At 63.4% G+C, this 13099-nt stretch overlaps 1 protein-coding gene and 1 long non-coding RNA gene across 10 annotated transcripts; one reads left to right on the top strand and one right to left on the bottom strand.

Moving 5' to 3' along the window:
* Positions 1-2100: 2100 nt before the first annotated feature.
* ISLR2 (immunoglobulin superfamily containing leucine rich repeat 2) lies at positions 2101-10150 on the bottom strand. 9 transcript variants are annotated; one of them, XM_077881841.1, is made up of 4 exons: positions 9992-10148; positions 9573-9669; positions 6962-7072; positions 2101-5541 (listed from the first exon to the last, which is right to left on the bottom strand). In XM_077881841.1, exon 4 carries the CDS (start codon positions 5531-5533, stop codon positions 3290-3292), a length of 2244 nt encoding a protein of 747 aa, XP_077737967.1. In that variant the 5' UTR covers positions 5534-5541; positions 6962-7072; positions 9573-9669; positions 9992-10148; the 3' UTR covers positions 2101-3289. The 9 variants fall into 9 exon arrangements, with proteins under 9 accessions (XP_077737967.1, XP_077737962.1, XP_077737965.1 ...); XM_077881836.1 differs by lacking the exon at positions 9573-9669 and having other exon boundaries at positions 6922-7072; positions 9992-10150; XM_077881839.1 differs by lacking the exon at positions 9573-9669 and having other exon boundaries at positions 9992-10150.
* On the top strand, positions 9473-12195 carry LOC144303529 (uncharacterized). The gene is made up of 2 exons (XR_013370567.1): positions 9473-10239; positions 11537-12195. It is a non-coding gene; the product is annotated as an uncharacterized LOC144303529 (long non-coding RNA).
* The last annotated feature ends 904 nt before the right edge of the window (positions 12196-13099 follow it).

Below are 13099 nucleotides of genomic sequence, written 5' to 3'. Positions count from 1 at the left end.
AGAATAGAGAGGAGAGATGGGGAGGAAATGAAAGAATAAAATTTAAGAAGAGACAGGAAGGAAGGCCGGAGGCTGGAGACCATTCTGTGCATGTGCCAATCACCCATTCATACCGAAGGAAGCTGGTAAGGGCCTGATGGAGTGTCACGGCTCCCTGGTCGTCCACCTCCAGCACCTGCCCACTCCCGTCCCGTGAGGCCAGCCTAGGGCCTGGCTTTGCCCCGAGAGCACCAGGCTGGCTGAGCAGTGCATGCTCCTCCAGCGGGACGTGGGGCCCGGGACCAAGGAGGGGAAGAACTCTCAGAACCCTGCACATCTCCCTGGGGCCCTCAGGGTTCTAGGAGGTCTCCAGTCCTTAGGACAAGGACCCCGTCTTCCCCTCCTCGCTCCATACCCACGACCAGAGAACTGGGTTAGGCCAAAGCTGCTGAGCACTCACCCAGCCAGGCCTCTGCCAAATGCAATCATGTGGGTGGATTCCTGAACCAGTTATGAAATTGAGCCAGTCCCTGCCCCCTGCTCAAAGGCAGCAGTTTTGAATAGAACAAAGCTTTTATAATATAAGATTATATTTCTGAGCCGTGTCCCCGGCAGTGGGCTAGTTGTAGTGGAGGGCTCGAGCTGTGACTCTCAGAAGCGATTTTTTTTTCTCTCTGACACTGGTTTGCTGGTCTGAGCAGGGAACCAGGGCTCTGGCCCTGGGAAGAATCACAGCCCCCCGCCTCTGCCAGGAGACAGACTAGGATAGGAGGCTGGGTGTCTGGACCTGGGCCGGGTCCCCAGAGTGGACTGGTCCTGTTAGGAAGCCTTGATACCCACTGACAGGGTGAGGGAGGAGAAGAGTTGGAAGCTGGAGCTACAGCTGGAATGTTTATCTGCTCCCCTATTTCTATGCCTTTCCTCTTATACTTCCCTTTCTGGCCACTCCCTGTTTTGCAGAGGGATTCCACTGACACAGGGCCAGCCCAGGCCCTGCCGGGTGGGCTGGTCAGGGCCACAGCACTCCCTCTTAATTCCTGTTTCTGTCTCCCGTTCTCCTCCACACAGGAAACCTCACTTCTAGGACTATCGCATCAGTGTGCTTTCAGCACTGATCCTACATGTGCACCCACCTCAGGTCACCCCAGGGACTCACAGACCTTGTCAGTTGTCCATCATCCACTGAGCAGCCCTGTCCCAGACACACACGAGCGCACACGCGCAGGCACCTGCTTGGGCATGCACACACAGCTCCTCCACTGAAGGTGCCAGCTTGTTCTGCGGAACCAGCCTTGCCAGGTTGGTTTTCTGCTCTCCATCATTTGCCTGCTCTGTACTTTGTGTTATCTGGGACTTCTTTTGTGCAAGGTGCAGCAGTCTTGCCCCTATGAATCCCCCCATGGTCTTCTTCTCACTGGAGGTGAAACAGAAACCAGGCAGTCCACACACGTGTGCACATGCACACACACACACACACACACACACACACAGCAACACCCCATCAGAGCCACAGTGTCGACCCAAGGAGGATTTGGCACCCACACAACACGCTCCACGTGCATGCCCTTGAGCTCCCTGGACTCCTGGAGCTTAGCCTGCAGAGAGCCACCCACCCTCCCTGCAAGCCCTCTCCACTCCTTCCAGCCTCCACCATCCCACGTGGTTTCACCCCCTCCACCCAGGAGTCGGAGGCGCCGCCGAGAAAGAGCAGGCGGCAAAATCACAGGACAGTCAAACCAACACGAAATCACACAAAGGATCCCAAAGGGAGGATCCTGGGGGCTCCTTCCTTCTGTGGTTTCCACCAGCATCCCCCAGGCTTCCTTCCTCTGTCCCCCCCCCCCCCCCCCCAGAAAGAGCCAGCGAGCCCAGTTCAAATCGATTGTTTTATTGACTGTTTACATACAGACGCCTTTAGAAAAGGGCGCGGGCTCCGGAGGGGGCAGGGCGCTCCTCCGCCCCGGGCCGCACTTGTGCTGCGCTTTGCGGACGGGCCGGTCCCGACGCCCGACCCCCACCCCCCTCCCGCCCCATCCCCGACGTTTACCTTCAAGAATGAAAACAGGACCCCGCCCCAGGCGCCGCGCCGAGTCCACCCTCCCTCCCGCCCCCACCCCTGCCCGCCCGCCCCCCGCCCCCCTACACTACACGGTCACACTTTACGGAACACAGACTTCTGCTACGGAGCTCGCTCGGCCGTAGGACTAGTCGCCGGGAGGGAGAGGGGCGGGTGGCCCCGGACCCGGCCTCTCCCGTCCGCATCCCGCCGCCCGGCGCGCTCCGGCTTTGTGCTGCGACCTGGGGCGCGGCCCGGGGACCGCCCTGGACTTCCTTTGCACCCCCCTCCCCCAACCTGGAACGCAGGTCTGGGCTGCGGGCAGCAGCGGAGGTGGAGGTGGAGGTGGAGGCGGAGGTGGAGAGCTCCGAGCGCCGGGACCCCAACTCACCCACAACGAAACTCCCCCAGGACCAAGCCCGCGGCTCCGCGGCGCCTTAAGTTAGGAGGAGGAGGGAGAGAACGGGGTCCCCCCCCCCACGCGTCCCAGGGGCTGGGAAGGGGGTGTTAGCACCAGACCCGGAGCGTCGCTGTCTTTGGGGGGCGGGGGGACAAAAACAAAAACAAAAAAACACAACGAAAATATGAAAATCGGAGGCGGAGCTGAAAGGCGCCCCAGGCACCGGGCTGGGCTCCAGCCCATCAGCAGGTTGGGGGGATGGGGACACCGACGGGTTTGCTTCCCCGGTCGGAAGCGGGCTTCCAAACTAAGACTAGGGAGTTGCCACCAAAGTCCTGGCTTCTGGGACGTGCACCCCAGGAAGGACGGAGTGGGGGTCCAGGCGGGACCCTGCAGCGCTCTGCGCAAGGGGCTTCTGCTGCGGGTCCGGGCTGACCCCGGGCCGCAGCGTTGCCACCAGACGCTCCCCAGGTCGCCTCGGTTTCCTCGGGTTCCAGGGCCCAGGGCGAGGCAGGAGCATCACACTTTGCAGATAACAATTGCGGTGGGAGTGGAGAGGCGCGGACGTGGCTTCAGGGGCGGCAGGTGGGGTATCAGAGGGAGGGCAGCGCGGGTACTGTGCTTGCCACGGAGGGGCACTGGGTCCGCCAGGTAGTGGGGGGCCAGGGACGGGTGAAGTCGTCCCCCTCCCCACTAGAGGTCCCCGGTAGTGAAGGTCGGGGCTGGCAAAGGGGCGGAGTAAGTGAAGGTTGCAGGACGGGGTGGGGGTGGGCAGCGTCCTGCCAGCCCGGGGCTTCTGCTCCCGGGTACCCAAGGTGGGGGACGGGAATGGGCGGGCCCTCGGCGCTGGGGGTTCAGCCTGCCGTCTGCTTGTAGTTGCCATTAATTTCCTGGGCGATGTTGACCGCCTCAGCGCCCAGGGGCAGCCGATCACTGTACTCAGAGCCCGCCTCGAACTCCTCTTGGTTGGCCTTGGACTGGGACTCCGCCAGCGAGCAGGCCGCCAGGCTCTCCTCCCTCTGCAGGTCCCCGCCTGGGTCCCCCTGCTCCGCGTCTTCGTCCAGGCCCTCCCCGGAGGCCTCCTCTGGCCCCCCCGCGTCTGCCCCGCCGCCGGCGGGGTAGCTTTTCTCGGACTCGAGGTAGGAGGCACGCGGGTCAAAGTCGGCGGCGATGCGTTTCTCCATGGGGTCAGGGGCCTGTGGCCGCAGGATTAGACGGTAGGGCTTACCTGGGTGTTTGGCCAAGAGGTGGCAGCAGGCGGCGCCCAGCAGGGGCACGGTGGCCAGCACCAGGAGGAACACGCTCACCGCCACGATCACCAGCAGGGAGGGCAGCTCCTTCTTGGTGGCGAACACCACCTGCACGTGGCAGGCCTCCCCTGCTAGCGCCAGGCACACGGAGTAGTTAGTGCCGGGCCGCAGGCCGCGGAACCAGTAGGCGTTGACCCCCTCCTCCACGCGCGACCACTGCACGGCCGCGCCGCCCCCGGCTGGACACAGGTAGAGCAGGCGCAGCGGCCTCCGGCCGGGCCGCCCCGGGCCCCCGGGCCCGGATCCCCAGCGCGCCGCCAGCGGCGTCAGCTGCACCCGAGCCTCGCGCTCCGCCACGTCCAGCGCGATGACCCCCAGCTCGAAGACGTGCTGCTTGAGCTCCGAGCTCTGGTTGAACGCGTGGTTGGACACGTACCGCGAGGGGTCCCCGTGGCCGCAGCGCTGCTCCTCCACCGGGTGCGCGGAGACCTGGTCCTCCGCCTCCTCCCCCTCACCTGCCTCCGCCTCCGCCTCCTCCTCCTCCTCCGGCCCTGCCTCCGCCTCCCCGAGGGCAACCCGGGCCAGGCCTTGGCCTTTGACTTTGCCCTCGGGCTTGGACGGTAGAACGCTGTTGCCTCGGCCTTTGGCTGTGGACTTGCGCTCAGAAGTAGGGGCCTGCCCTTCAGAGTCTCCCCCAGCGCCCGGAGCGTGCTTGGGGGGCCCAGCAGCCGCCACCGCCACGCGGAGGGACGTGGAGTTGGCGCCCAGCTCATTGTGGGCACGGCAGGTGTAGATGCCCGCTTCCTTGGCACTCAGGAGGGGCACCAAGAGGGAACCGTTGGTGAGGGCCAGGAATCGGGGGTTGGCTGGAGGTGCGGGCCACGCGGGTGCTGGAGTGGGGGTTGGGGCCTCGGTCTGGGTCGGCCCGTCCCCATCTCCTTCCTCCTCCCTGTCCTCTGCCCCAAGCCCCTCGTCCTCCCCGCTCGGGACGGGAGGCTCTAAGACTATGGTACCACCCGGGATCTGAAGTTGCCATTGCAGGCGGGGTGTGGGGTGTCCTTCCGCGACGCAGTGGAGCATGAGCGCCAGGCCCGCGGGCAACGGGCTGCCCGGAGCCTCAGGCGGCGGCTCCGCACTCAGCCGCACGCTGGGTGGGACACAGGACAGGGCGGGCAGGCGGTGCACCGGCACCCCCTGCAGCGCCGGGGGCGAGGCACACGCAATGGAGTCGGGCTCGGGTAAGGAGACCCTGGTGCTTGCGGCCCAGGTCTGCAGCCACACGAGGCTGCAGCCGCAGTGGAAGGGGTTGTGATACAGTTGCAGATGCGACAGCGCGCTCAAGGCGTCGAAGGTGCCGGGAGCCAGAGTACGCAGGCGGTTGTTGTTGATGCGCAGGGAGCGCAGGTCGGGCAGTGCCCCGAGGGCGTCCCGGGGCAGCGAGCCCAAGCGATTGTGGTTCATTTTGAGCAGCTGCAGCGCGCTCAGGTTACGCAGGTCGCTCCACGGAAAGCTGGATATGAGGTTGTGGCTGAGGTCGAGGTTCTTGAGCTGGCTCAGCACCGCCAGCGCGCCCGGCTCCACCGTGCGCACCTCATTGTGGGCCAGCCACAGCGACGTGACCTGGGTGACGTCGGCGAAGGCCCCGCGCCGCAGCACCGTGATCTTGTTGGCCGACAGGCTAAGCGTGGTCACGTTGGCCGGCAGTCCTTCGGGCACCTCGCGCAGCTCCTTGTACGCGCAGTCGGCGAACTGGTGCGCGTACTTGTCCACGCAGGCGCAAGGCTCTGGGCACGCTGCAGCCACTCCTAGCAGAGCCCAGGCCAGCCACAGGGCCCGCGCGGGCACCATCGCGGAATCTGCAGGTGGAAGCCAGGGGAAGAGGGGAGAAGGTGACTCAGGAGCCCCGCTTCCCTCCCCCTATTAAGTACTGTCTGCGCAAACCCATCTAGGGCAGGCCCTAGGGCTCCAGTAATCTCCTCTGGGCTCAGGAGTCTCTCTTGGACACGAGTGGGGCTCCATCAAAGTCTCAGGATCCAGTGCATGCTCTCTCTCAGGGCCCTGACTTCCTCTTCTAGCGGCCTCGGACCTCGATTTTCCCCCCTATCCCTTCAATCTGGCACCAGACCCCTCGGAGGCTCAGCGGCTCGCCTGTCTGCGCTGGGCTCTGCCCTGACCCCCGTGTGTGTGTGTGTGTGTGTGTGTGTGTGTGTGTCTAAGCCTTCGTTTAACTCCTGGGCAGGGAACCACAGTAAAAGTATTTTTGTCCGTGACCTGTTGTCCTTCCTGGAACCATGTGTCCCATGCACAGCGCTCGCACACGCGACCATAGGAGCAGACAACAATACAAACACGCGCTGGGCACCGCCATCAAATCAAGTCCTGCAGGGGTTTAGAGGTTCCCAGCCCATGTGCTAGCATACACACACAAAGACACCCAGGCGTGGACACACTGCACCCTGGAGACTTCATTGTTCTTTCGGCTGAACCTAGCTTTTGCACAGCGTTCTCCCTCGCGGCGCTCTCCTGTTCATTGTGCAGCTGAGCTGACAGACACAAGGACACAAGTCCTCGCACGAACCGACCCACACACGGGCACACGCGCGCACGCTTGCATGCACAAAAGCCCTCCGCTGAGGCTGAAATCCCAGCGGACCAGCAATGCCCAGAACTTGCAGCGGTGGTGGGAGGCGACCCGGGCAGCAGACCCGACGGCGCCCCTCCCTCAGACACCCAAGCACTCTGCCCTGGGCTGCAGCTCCCTGGGACGTGGGAGAACCGAGGTTGCTGGGTCAACTTCCGTCTGAGGGAGGAGGTCCTCCCCCACGCCTGGACCAGGATTGTTGAGGAGGATGTCACTAAAGATGCCTCCTCCCATCCCCAAGAGCCCAGGCGGCTCCCAGAGGGCATGGGGTCCCCAAGCTGCAGGTGACGGGCTGCCACTAGCTAAGGAAGCCAGAGATGGTCCCAGAATCTGCCCCTTTTCTGCAGCTCCGATGCCTTAGCATCCCTCAACCCCCCCCCCCCCCCAGTTAAACCTTCTCATCCGCAGCCACCCAAACAGCCTGCTGCTCCCACCTGGGGCTCTGGGACGGTAAGGCTGAGCCCCTCCCACACGCCCCTCTTTGGGAACCTGGGTTCCCCACGCCGCCTTTGCTCCCAGGGGAAGCCCCCTCCCCGCCCCTCCTGGTCTCCCCCTGACGGCACCAGCGGATTACGGGCCCCCAGGTGGGACCTACCTACACCCGGGGCGAGGTTGTGGGGCATCCCCAGGCTTACCCGCTGCTCGCCGACCCTCCGCTCGCTGCCCTCGGGCTGCAACCCCTGCTCCGGACGGGAGGTCTGGGGGCCAGGCCACTGCCCAAGGGCGCTTTCCACATCTGTTGCTGGCTGTGGGAAAGACCGGGGAGGGCGGAGAAGGGGCCAGGTGAGAGTGGGCAGCTCCCGGGCCCTGAGGTCCCGCTTCAGTTTTTCCTTTCGCGTGCGTTCGCCCCACGTCTGGCTGGCTGCACACTGGAGTCCTCGCGCGCTCCCGGCTGGGCGGCCACGCGCACAGCCTCTCCCACCTCCCGCATGGGCCGCATTTGTTAAAGCCGCAGCGGCTCTCCCCGAGGCTGAGCCGCGCGGGTCCCCAGGGTGCCCCCGCGCGCACCGCCCTCCTCCGGCTCTCCCCGGGTCCCCGCACACCCAGACCCACGGCTCCCCACGTTCACACACCGGGCAGACATTGCCACTGTGCCTAATCACACCGCCCCCCACATCCAAACACATTAGTGCAGACACACACGGACCCTTCACACCCTCCACGCAGTCGACCTTCACATGCTAGAATTCTTTATCATCATGTAATAATAACCGAGGCAATGTGCGGAGGCCTCTCTACCTTCACACACCTTTTCAAAGGCTCACCCTCGCCCGGGACGCTCACCATTGTCCCCCCCCTCCCCGCCACGCGCACACACACATTCACGCTCACTCACCCTCACGCGCGGGTCCCGCCGGGGCCGGGGAGCTTCGCTGCTAATTGAATGCCAGCCGCTTTTACGCCCAGCAACACGTGAGACAAACCATCTTTGAGGAATTTGGGGGAAGGCGAGGCGCACGACCGGAGGGGGGGGCGTGTCTTTGCCTTTAAACTCTTTCTGCAAACGCGGGCCGCGCCGCCGGCGGACCTGAACTAGGACCTGCTGAGCTGCGCGCAGCCGGGCGCGCGCGGACCCTTCCTTCCCGCACCCCCCTCCCCACTAGCAGCCTCCTCCCCGAAGCCACGTTCAACACGATGCATAATTGATAGTGTTAGCAGAGCGCCTCGCCCTCCCTGCTATTTTTTGCTTGGATCTGGGTAGATGCGAGCCCTGGTCTCCCCCGCCCCCCGCCTGTCCAACCCGGAGACGCGAGCGCACGACCCGCGGGGCGCGCGGGGAGGTGACGCCTACACCCCAGCCCGCCGCCGCCCCTGCCCAGCCGCTTACGCCCTAATCTTTGGGTCTGGATTTCCGTGGCTGGAGCAGCGCGCGAAGCCCACCGCCCAGCCTGCAGCCTGGGCGCACGGCCCGGTGGCGGGGAGCGCGGTACCGGCCTACGCCTCCCTCCCCCGGGGCGGCCTGGGCGCACCCCGGCGCCTTACCGTCAGCTCTTGGCAGCTACCGGGGAGGGGGGCACCGGGGCTGAGCGGCAGGCAGCAGCGCCCCAGGGATGGTTACAAAACGTCTGCTCCTCCCGAGCCGTGTGGGCTGGGAACTTCAGGCCCGAGCCTCTCTCGCCGTCCCTCCCTCGCCAACGTCTTCACAGCCTCTCCGGCAAACCGTCAACCCCACGCACTAGCCCCCAAGCCTCCGCGGCCGCCACCGCCAGCGTGTCTCACACCCTCACACAACAGCCGGCCTCAGCAGATTCGAATACTCGCTGTTCCCGACTCTCGCTCCCTGTCTCTGGCGAAACCCCGACATTTCTTTTAGCGACGAGGAGGTGGAGGCGCAGGAATGTCGAGGCATTTGGCTGAAACTCGATGTGTAGCTCCTGCCTGCCCATAGCAGCCCTGGAGGCCAGAATGGGGAAGGGGATGCAGGCTCCGGGAGACCCCGGGGACCCCCCCCCCCCGCCCTTCCTTCCCGGTCCTTTCCCTGGACGCTGCGCGCTCTGGGGCTCCCGGTTCCCGAGCCCTCATCCCAGGCCGGTGCGGGGGTTCTCTGGCGCTGGGTCGATGATGCGGGTTTGGGGCCTCTGAGATCAATCTCCCGATTTGAGTGTTGAGCATTTTAATGAGCCAGGGAAGTGGGGAAGGGAGACGGACGAGGAGCTTTGCAGCTACACGGGCTGCCCAACCGGCGCTCCGAGAATCCTTTGTAAATTAAATATGAACCGACCCGCGCGCGCTCAGCATCCCCCTCTCTCTCCTCCTCCTGCGGGGGCTGCAGGCAGCCCAACGGGCTGGGACCGGCCCGGCTCCTTCGGACCAGGATTGCAAACCCAGAATGTCACTCCACCTGCCTGGGCCTGACGACCTAGGGGGAGAGTACAGGGGCGCCCTGAGAGCGATGGGGTCTTCAAGGAGGGTTGGAGGGGTGAGGGCGCCTGGGCTCCGCAGTCTGGGGCCGAGTCCTTGCGGTTGGGCCAGGGAGTGGCGCAGCGGGAGGGTCCGGTGCAACCTCTTTGTCCGTGGAGCCGGGGCGGCGTGTTGGGAACGCGCAGGGGGGCGGTTCTGCGACCTCGGTTCTGGAAGAGGGGTCCCGGAGGCGGGGGGCCCGCAGCAAGGATGGGCAGGCAGGGCCCGGGGGCGCGGGTCTGGGAGATGTCCGGGGACGCGGGGGAGGGGCGCCTGCCCTAGAGGCGGGGGCCGAAGCTCGGGCGGGAGGCGCCCTGCTTGTGGACCTTTCCACCCAGCTTTCACCTTTCTTGTGGTTCTTTTTGGCTTGGTCGAGGAGGCGGACAGGTAGGCAGGCGGGCGAGGGACAACCTGGAAGCGCTGATGGAATGGAAGGCGGAGGCTGGGGAGCAGAAGGGGGAATGGGCTGGCTCATCCTCCGCGGAGAGCTTCCCGGAACCGCAGGGACCCGCCCCGCCAGCGTCCCGGGAACCCCCGGGGCCCGCGGGCCACGCAGGACCCCCCTTTCCGTAGCTCGCTTGCCAGGGTTGCAGAAGCCAGAGGATTCGGCGGGGAGACGGGGCTCCGGGGGCCAGGAGGGCGGCCAAGGATGCGGTGGTCACCCAGGCGAGGGACCGGCCGCCCACGGGCCCCTGCGACCCCCGCCCACTCTCCAGCGAGCGCTTCTGTGCCCCGAGCCCCCGTGGGGGAGAGACGCCCCTTACCCCCGCCTGCGACCCCGGAGCGCCCAGTGCCTGCCCTGCCGGGGCAGAGTCCGCCGAGGCCGGGGCGGGAGCCACGCCTGCAGGATCAGCCTGGGGCCCCCCGGGGCGGCCGGGGCGCGGGAGCTGGCGTGCGGTCTGTAGGGTGAACGATGCTACAGTTGCGAGGGGCCCGGGAGCCGGAGCAGCGAACACCCCACCCCCGCCGCCGCCCACGTCCTTGATCGTTAAAGAAACAGGCACCTAATCAGGTGCGTGGAAGTAGGTAGGCGGGGAGGAGGGATTCAAGGTTCTCAGCCGCCGGGGGTGGGGGGAGGGGGCGGGTTCCAGAATGGGATTCTGTAGCATCCCCGGCTCAGGCTTCTGGACCAGGATGGGGGCCGGACCCTCGACAGCCCCCCCCCGCAGCTGTGGCTCCAGGCTGGTCTTTGCGGATCGACTTCTGACTGCAGACTTCGCGGACCCGCGTGGTCCAGAGGGTGAGGAGGGTTGCAAGCCCGCGGCCCCCCGCGCTCGTTCCCGCCGCTCCGTGGGCGCCCGGTCCCGGTCCCGGGCCTGGTCCGTGCGCGCCCCCTGCTGGACACGGTGTGCCGGGCGCAGAGGCCGGGGCCGGGGCCCAGGGGGGCCCGCGCCCCCAGGGCACCGCAGCTTTCCTTCTCAAGCCCACCCAGTCTCGCCCAGGGCGTCTGCAGCCTCCTGCCCGCTGCCCACCACACGCGCCCCCTTGAGTCCCAGCACGTTCCAGTGCGCTCAGTTCTCCCGGGAGGGAGGAAATCTCCCCCTCTGCCTTCCTCACCCACACCCCCCACCCACCCCTGGTGGGGTGAGCGCGTTCTCTTTGAGTCTTATAGGAGGGTTCTAGAACACAGTCCTTAAGCCTTATGACTTTGTCAGGGACCTAAAATGTCCCAGATCTGGAAAAGAAAATCTGCTGGCTCTAAAAGCTGGGGAAACCCCCTGAGAGGTCGGAAGTTGTAGATTTTTTTTAATTTTTTTTTATTTATTTATGATAGTCACAGAGAGAGAGAGAGGGGCAGAGACACAGGCAGAGGGAGAAGCAGGCTCCATGCACCGGGAGCCCGATGTGGGATTCGATCCCGGGTCTCCAGGATCGCGCCCTGGGCCAAAGGCAGGCGCCAAACCGCTGCGCCACCCAGGGATCCCCTGGAAGTCGTAGATGTTTAATAGGAAAAAGTTCAGCACTTTTCTAACACCGTGTGAACGATCCAGTTGCACCTGCACTCAAGAGTCGTATGTGCCCTCGTATTTAGTGTGGCACGTGAGTGACTTAAGGGATGTGGGACGGCCTCGAAAGGCAGAATGCGGGGACCCAGGAGGGCATCAAATCCTCCCTGCATCACAGCGGGCTCAGGAGTCTTCCCACAGCTGCCCTCCAACCAGGGTCTCCAGAACACTCACCGCTCCGCCTTGCAGCTCCCACCTTGCAGCTCCGCAGTGTGCCCCCACCCCCTGGCCTCCCAACACGCACTCACACAGCGCTCCTACCTCTCTCCCCCGAGAAGCAGCTTTCTTTTTTCTAATTTCCAGCAAAAAAGCTCCCCAGCCTGGGAAGCCAGTTCCCCTTGAGGATAGCTCCTCCCACCTGCCAGCTCTCCTTCCCCTCCTACACCCTCGATGGAGTGGTCAAGAGGGGAAAGGTTTCAACGGCAGACTCCACCAGGTACCAGCTGTGTGACCTTGGCCAAGTTACTTAACCTCTCTGTGCCTCAGGGGGGGGAAAACGGGCATAAATAAGAATAACTATTGTGTTAAGTGGCTGTGAGGATTCAGTGAGTCAATGCATGCAAATCGCATAGTACCTGGCTCTTAGTGCTCAGAAACTGAGTTATTTTTTTCCAACAATAGCCAGAATTAGCCATTATTATTGCCTCCCAGAGTTGGGTACGGGTATGATGAGATGTTCTGCTACACCTGCTCCCACATGCTTGTGTCCCCCCGCCTGCTCCATAGGAAGAAAGACCTTGGCCCTGCCCCCATGTGTCTCTCTTTCCTCCCTCCGCCCCTACCCCCATGGCATGGGTCGCAATCAGAATTACTATTACGATTTGTAAAGCTCTGTAGTCTCAGATACTGAAACTCAGATTCTCATGCTTGTAGCTGTCACCAGTGTGCCTGTTTGGAAAGAAAGACTTGCAGCTGCAGCCCTGGTGGAAGGTTTTTAATTAAAACCACAATCTGTTTAAGTATTTATTGGGCTCAGTGACTTTAATTATTTTCCGGGGAAAAACAAAACAAAACAAAAATCCACATTTGCATATGGGAAGACCATTGATTTCGGAGGAAAGTAGCAACCTGTGGCAGTTTGCTGGAGGCCACTGGGAGGAATTTCCTGAATGGTTCAAATGAAGCTCGACATTATTAATAACCTGGGATCCAGTCCACAACCTTCCTCCCAGTGCTTTCATGAAATTAGCTTAACATGCTGCCAAGGCCCTTTATTGCCATCAAAATTAACGACGGCTCTTCCGGTGGCGTCTCTTGTAATTATCTGGGTCTGTGCTTGTCTCACTAAAAATGGGGGGGTGGGGGGGGAGCTCCTGCCTGGAAGAGGCAACAGACCTGCCTGCGAGGGGCAGCGTGCTTAGCTCTTCTACTCAGCCCGGGCGAGACTGGTTCTCCCCAGAGTGAGGAGTCTGGGCAGCCTGCCCCCTCCACAGTAGGGTGAAGCAGGGTAAAGGAGGGTTTCCATCTGCAGATAACAAAGTTCCCATCTCGAGGGGAGCAAGCAGGCCTGGCTTCAGGGCTGGTTGGTTCAGTGGCCCAGTGACATCAGCAGGGCCCTCTCCTGCCCCTCTCCTCCGCCACCCTTAACGGGGCTCCTGCCTGAGTCTTGTGTTCCTTGATGCCCGTTGGAGGGCTTCGGCAGCAGCTGGGGTAACATGTTTGGTGGCGGCAGACTAGTGGGACAGAGGGACTGGATTCCCTTTCTACAAGCCACAGCCTCTCCTTAGGTCTTATCCATGCCTATTGGCTCAGGACCTCTCATCTCTGAGCCAATCAGTGGTAAAGGGGATCGAATTGATTGGCTGAGAGTAATCATCTAGCCCTGAAAAGGATGTTGAGGACTCAATCCCAAGATTATCTCCAGGC

Source organism: Canis aureus, chromosome 32, assembly GCF_053574225.1.
Source record: "Canis aureus isolate CA01 chromosome 32, VMU_Caureus_v.1.0, whole genome shotgun sequence".
NCBI lineage: Eukaryota > Metazoa > Chordata > Mammalia > Carnivora > Canidae > Canis > Canis aureus.
The sequence above is the reverse complement of the archived record's forward strand: the minus strand, read 5'-3'. Positions and strand labels throughout refer to the sequence as shown.

Bases quoted from the DNA above. Each gene is read 5' to 3' on its own strand.
- ISLR2 (XM_077881832.1), bottom strand. From the start codon at position 7,453: ATGTGTTTGGATGTGGGGGGCGGTGTGATTAGGCACAGTGGCAATGTC. The intron at 5,542-6,921 runs GTAGGTCCCACC...TTCCACCTGCAG, and splicing joins CAACCTCGCCCCGGGTGTAG to ATTCCGCGATGGTGCCCGCG.